At 38.0% G+C, this 6,775-nt stretch overlaps 1 protein-coding gene across 4 annotated transcripts; it reads left to right on the forward strand.

The window, feature by feature from the left end:
• Positions 1-467: 467 nt before the first annotated feature.
• LOC309713773 (inositol monophosphatase 1-like) lies at positions 468-6,344 on the forward strand. Of its 4 annotated transcripts, none has more exons than XM_082545616.1 (9): positions 468-613; positions 3,025-3,138; positions 3,296-3,435; positions 3,530-3,634; positions 3,759-3,804; positions 3,888-3,996; positions 4,863-4,971; positions 5,789-5,940; positions 6,101-6,344. In XM_082545616.1, the coding sequence occupies exons 2-9, from the start codon at positions 3,076-3,078 to the stop codon at positions 6,226-6,228; spliced, it is 852 nt and encodes a 283-aa protein (XP_082401742.1). In that variant the 5' UTR covers positions 468-613; positions 3,025-3,075; the 3' UTR covers positions 6,229-6,344. The 4 variants fall into 4 exon arrangements, with proteins under 4 accessions (XP_082401742.1, XP_082401741.1, XP_082401744.1 ...); XM_082545615.1 differs by having other exon boundaries at positions 3,054-3,138; XM_082545618.1 differs by lacking the exon at positions 468-613 and adding an exon at positions 2,403-2,475 and having other exon boundaries at positions 3,054-3,138.
• Positions 6,345-6,775: the final 431 nt, after the last annotated feature.

Genomic DNA, 6,775 nt, shown 5'->3' on the forward strand with positions numbered 1-6,775 from the left:
GGGGACCTTTCAAACTATTTTCCACCAGTGGAATACAATAAAAGGACATAAAGAGAAAGCTCAATGGATGTGAAACTGCCAGGAAATATAAAACTAAGCGAAGCTTTGTTTGTCATACCAAATCATGTGTTAAAAGTCCAGAGCTGGAATGTAATTTTTGATTCCTCCAAAAAAGCAACCTAAGATTTCGAGCCCTAAAAATCAGTCATAATTTATAATCCAATATCAAGACTAAGAGTGTGGAAATTTTCTGGGATGCATTGTTCTGTATTCGATTACAACTCACAGAAATGTATGGCAGCGGGCTGTGTTTTCCTATGGGACTCCACAAGAATTAGGGAGACACTCAAAATTTTCCACTTACTTTTTTAAGGATAAGGATGCACTCACTCTATGGTGAATGTGCCATCAGGTTGTTGTAGGTCTCCCTGAGATGGGACAGAATGTTTTCTTCCTCTGATTGCTGTGAGAACCATCTGAGGGCGGTCCCAGTACTTTTCCCACTTTGTCATGCCAGCCTTTTTAGCTGCTTCATCTCTTCAATGAGGCAATTTAAAGTTAGGCTTTTCTAAAGAACTTGCAGTAGTATCTCGAGGCAACCTGACTCCGCAAGGTAAGGCTTCTTATTTTTTAAATTCTTCACATTAAACTTTTCTTGGATTTTTTTTTACAAAGCATTCTCTGATCTGCTTGGACACACTTTAGAAGTAGATCTAATCCATGTGAAGCAGAAGAGCTTAGACACTATATGTTCTGCAGTACAGTAGTACCTCAGGGCACAATGTACTCAAGGGTGTTGTCTTGTCCTTAAGTAACAGGCAGTTCTCTCTGCAGGCATGCTGTCTGCAAATCCTCAAATCAATTTAGCTCGGAGTGTATTTAAATGTGATGCAATTTATGTATCCCTAAGTGCATTACTAACTAATTTTCATTTATGATAGGAATGATACGCTCAGTTCCTTTTACAGCCTTCTTAGCACAGATATACTGTGCTATAAAACAGACATTCTGATAGGTGGAAGCAGCATGGATTAGCTGGGACACTTTTCTGTTTTTTCTTTTTTTTTTTTTTGAAGAAAACCCCCCAAAACAATGCCAAAGAGAGAGAGACGGTGAAAGTGGTCAGGCAACAATATCTATGTATTAATATTTAAAAAACCAAAATGTGATATGAGGTAGTGATGCCTAATTGCAGCAGCCATTAAGAGCAGCCATATGACATGTTTTGGTACAATATATGTGGCACACCTACTGCACATTTGTCTGATGTTGTTGATATTAGTGCATAACAGTGCTCACAACTTCAGTCTTACACCAATAAATATCTACTGTTGTATAAACAGTTTGCTAATTATGCAGGCTTATAGCAGTATTTTATTGGTTTGACAGACCAAAAACAAAACTGAGTTTGAACCCACTAAACAAACCAAAATGGGGGAAAAAAGCAGTAAATAGTGGTGGATTTGGCCATTCTGGTGCACAAGGGGAGAGACAAAGACAGGGCCATTCAAACACCTGTGATAACCACAAAACCTGTCAGTATCCTGCTCCCTAGTATTACATGAAAATAAATTGATGTTGTGATTAAAGTCTCTACTGTCAAATTTGAAAGTGTTTCCTCTCCACATAATGCCAGAGGAACATGGTGCAGTCCAATTGGCAATCAGCACCCTTTAAGCTGCAGCTGATGTAATGCAGCTTTGATCCTTCTAACACAATTCAGCAGGCACCTCCAGCAGAAAGGTGGTAACTCAAAGAAAGCTGGGTTATTGAAACACAAATTAAAGGAGTTATTTGAAAAGAGTGGTTTGCTTAAGTGTGTGAACTCCCAGTTCAGATATTGTGCTTTAAACATTTCATAGCAACGCTCTGAATATATGTACCTCCAATTTTTGTGTCTTTTGTATTTTGGTTATGTGCATTTTAAATGTTTTGCAAAGTTGGAAGTTTTAGAGAGACTTGAAACATCATCTTTAAGTATAGTGACCAGTGTTGGTCAAGTTACTTGAAAAAAGTAATCAGTAACTAATTACCGATTACTTCCCCCAAAAAGTAATCCCGTTACTTTACTGATTACTTATTTTTAAAAGTAATTAATTACTTAGTTACTTAGTTACTTTTTAAAAACACGATTTACAACCTGAATAGGTGATAAAGCGATAGATCTTTCAGCCCAATTCTACTTTTTCTGCATAATCCATCATACAAAATGTAATCAAATGGAAAAGTCTTTTTTTAAAACTTGTTTTATTAGTTTTAATCTTTTAATTCCAGAACATAAAATAAAATATTTTTTTGTGTTTACACTCAGTCTTTCAAATAGATGCAAGTAAAACACAGCAGAAAATAAATAAAGTCAAAGACTCAGCGGTCCTGTTGCTCTATCTTCACCTGTAAAGCAGGACTGCGGTAGGCGGAGGTTTACCCTGGTGCAGGTGTGCCGCAGCGGTCAGTTGAAGAATCCGCAGTTTCTCTGTGAGTTTCCCATTACGTCATAGCGCACTCGGTGCTTGCTTGGAAGTTTAGGGGTTTTTTTCGCTGTAAAAAGACGTTTTCTTCCCACGCACAACGGACACTAATGTTTTTGTCACTTTTTATGGAATCAAACTCAAAGTAAGGTCAGTACTTCCACGCTTTAAACGCTGCACGCTCATGCTCTCTCCCGCACTCGATATATGATCCATTGTTGATCTGCACACAGCTGTTGTCACGAACATCGCACTTGCTTATGTCACTGTCATGAGACATTCTCGCAAAAAAAAAAAATCAGGGTTTTAGTAACGCAGTAACGCAGCGTTCCTACGGGAAAGTAACGGTAATCTAATTACCGTTTTTGCAATAGTAATCCCTTACTTTACTCGTTACTTGAAAAAAGTAATTGGATTACAGTAACGCGTTACTCTGATAGTGACACATTCTTTGTGAATGCCCATGAGGATGGACAAAATAACTTGGACATTTGTTGCATTGTTTAGCTCTGCCTTGTGGATGCTCTAATGTTTTTTGGCTGTAACAATTTTACAGGCTGGTTTTCTTTTTCAAACTCTCCTAAGCAAGCCTCCATATAAAAGCAAAATGGAAGATCCATGGCAGAAGGCATATGACTTTGCTGTTGCAGTGGCAAGAAAAGCTGGAGTGGTATGTCTTGAACACCCATTTGTTGTCTGGTGACTAACTTCAAGTGTACACACAGCATTAAACATTACACTACTAATGTTTAAAAAGCTGAAATGGGCATTCTTTAAAAAAACAATTTAAGGTGGATTGACAATGTGCCAAAATTTAATTTAATCAGGAAATTAGGAAAGCTGGAGAGAGTGAAATCAGAGTCATGACAAAGAGCTCCACTGTGGACCTCGTCACCAAGACTGATGAGAGGGTTGAGAAAATCATCATCGGGTCTCTTAAAGAGGAATTCGGAGAAGGCACGCACTGGTGAGCCATGCATACCCACCATCCCCTATTTATATATATATCTGTTGTTGTATGTGGGTATTCCTCACTGATCCACTGCTGCTTCGTTCTGCAGTTTCATTGGGGAGGAGTCAGTTGCCAAAGGCGAGCCATGTATCTTGACTGACAAACCTACATGGATCATAGACCCAGTGGACAGCACCACAAACTTTGTACATGGGTAAGCTTTTTAAGTGATGTAAGGAAAGATGCATATAACTTTCTAGGCTCAAACAACTTTTGATAAGAGTGTCTATTTAAGCTTTTCTGACTAACTAATGCAATACACATGAAACTGCTTGCAGATTCCCATTTGTGGCTGTCTCTATTGCATTTGCTGTCAATAAGGAGGTATGTCAAATGAAGCTACTATATTAGAGAAAATGCGCACAGATCTCTGGATTAGTCAATCTTAAAAATGAAATCTGTTTCAGTTGGAGTTTGGTGTGGTATACAGCTGCTTGGAGGACAAGATGTACAAAGCACGACGGGGGAAGGGAGCTTTCTGTGATGACGAACCCATTCAGGTGTCTGATGTGAAAGGTACAATGTCCTCATGACACACGGTTTAGTCTGTTATGTAAAAACTGGCAAATGGACACCGTATTAAACCCCTGTTGTGCAGTAACATGATGGACTTCTCCAGTAAAATCTTATCCCCCTTCTTTATTAAAAAATTGTCCAACAAAATTGCCTACATGAGCAAATTTGAGTCTATTTACCAGTACTTTTAATGTTTTATCGAACTGATTTGGAAAATAGGAAATTTGAGCTTGATAAAGGATTGTGCATCGGTATTATCAAGGATGACTAATTAAACATAAATCTGCATTATACTCTGGAGTGATTTAACATCCTTATCCAAGATTCCTTTAGAACCGTTCCCCAACTTATTTATTTATTTTTACTTAAACTTTTTTTTTTGTATTACTTGCTACATTACTAATGGAATTGACATTTGGTGTTTGTGTCACTTTGGGGACGAGTGTTGCTGAGCTATCGGGGTTTTGTCCGAGGGTGACACAGTTGACAGACTTCTCAAACACTGAATAATTTGATGCATATTAATGAGTTTTAAGGACACTGTTTTAATGATTTTGAACGAACTGGTGATTAAAATGAGATACAAATTCATGTATCCCTGTTTTGATTTGAATACCAAATCAGATGCTTTTAAAAAACAAACAAACAAACCCCAAATTCTAATATGTACTGCAAAAGTAGCAGAACTGGTCAATTTCTAATTAAGACGAAATGTGCCCTGATTTAAGAACAACATTTTGAAATGAACATTTGTGTCCAGATTTATCAATATTCCCAATGTACCACTTTCTGAAACTTCTGAATCTAGTAATAAGGTGTATATCTACTGTTGCATACTAAGAATGTTAGACTTGCTCTCATTGCAGACATTAACCAGTCAATAATCATCTCTGAACATGGAACTGATAGAAGCCCAGAAAAAGTGACAAAGATCTTCTCCACAATGCAAAAGAACCTCTGCATCCCAGTGCATGGGTAAGTGGGCCTGGATTGAAACGCTATACTGTGCATTGCAGTCAAAAGTCATTTCCACAGGGATTTTTGCAGCCACAACTCAACAAAATTGCCTGAATTTTTTATTTTATTTTATTTTTTAAATCTATGTATATTCAACATGACAGGGAAATGCATAAATTGCTGTCAAAGGAACAGGCGTATTGCCTGTTGTATGCAGATCAATACAGCCTGCTCTGATTAGGTGTCAAATAGTCTAGTTTTTGTCTAAGCAGCTGGCATCTCGCATAAACAAGGTGTCCTTTAAGTCTGTGCCATGAAGCAATAGTGAGACAAGTCCCATATGGAGGTTTGTAAAGGACCTGTAGACTCAGCTTTAATCGCAGAGGTTAAACAGGATGATTTTTAAAGGAGTGTTTTCAGCCAAAGTCCCATCTTTATCTAAACCTTACAAAGTAACTTTAAAATTCCTAACTAGCTAGTGAAGGTAAAGGGTGGTGAAAGGCATACTGTATGCCAAGGAACACCAACAGTAAATAGGGTGAAACCAAAACATTTAATGTGTTAAAATGATGCAATAAGTTCAAACTCAAGGTAGATGATGAAACTGCTTTAGAGCAACAAAACCTGCATTTCCCCTTTTTATCTGTAAATATATAAAGTACCATGATGGATTGTTCCACATAACTTTGGCTTCATCATATTTAAAATGAAGAGTCATGTGTCACTCAGTGTTGAACTTGGCAGCAAAGTTGCTGTTGTTGACCGGTGGTATGTTTTCCTCACTGCTACTGCAATTCCCAGTATCCCTTTGATTTTTTTTTTTTTGTCCTGACAGGCTACGTGGGTCAGGAACAGCTGCTACAAACATGTGTCTTGTGGCGACCGGGGCAGTTGAGGCTCTCTTTGAGATCGGGATCCACTGCTGGGATATTGCCGCTGGTGCAGTTATAGTCAAAGAAGCTGGAGGAATCCTCCTGGATGTTGATGGTTTGTATGATTTCTAAAAATCTTCTCAAACAGCTGGTTATGAAGCATATGTGCTTGGAAATGAGTGTTAATGAATATCATTAAAAAAGCAATATGTTACTTGTTGAAAACACTGACTGCAGGAGTCCTTCTCAATAAAGGCTTTGTTTTGACAATATAGGGGAACCATTCGATCTAATGTCTCGGAGGATGATTTCAGCAAACAATGAGACTATTGCTAAACGGATCATCAAGGAAATAGAAATATTCCCAGTGGTGAGGGATGACGCTCCAATAGAGAAGAAGTGAAGGTGCTTGATGATCGTTTATACTGAATTTCAAGTCCGCTGCAAAATGGGAACAAGAAAAGCTCTTTCACACCTTTGTCAGAATAAAAATCTCTTTGCTGTACTCGGTTTTCTTAATGTGAGTGCTGGATTTTTGACTGGCTGCAGATTTTACATATAGATTCAAAGTAAGTCATCAACTGAAGGATGAAATGGTTATAATTTTGAATACTTGCATAATTTGCACATGGTTTGCTTATGGCTTTCCATTTGTATAATATAACACATGGGGAGCATTCAGCCTTAGAGCTGAAGGCTTATTGGCTGGATTTCCAGTCGCTGTTTATCTCTGTACCAATCCGATGGAAATGGGTGAATTTAATCTAAGGTTCTTATCAGTGGAGATGATGGTCCTCTGCAGTTAATTGAGTCCATGTTGGAGTCACTTGATAAACACTGATCTGGTCAAGTGTCATATAATTAATGTGGTTAACACTGCTGCTGTTCACACAATTTATTCCTCATATAAACGTCGTCCACTAGAGGTCAATAATGCATCAGGAATTCAG

The sequence above is a fragment of the Aulonocara stuartgranti genome, assembly GCF_965226115.1.
Source record: "Aulonocara stuartgranti genome assembly, chromosome: 9".
Lineage (NCBI taxonomy): Eukaryota > Metazoa > Chordata > Actinopteri > Cichliformes > Cichlidae > Aulonocara > Aulonocara stuartgranti.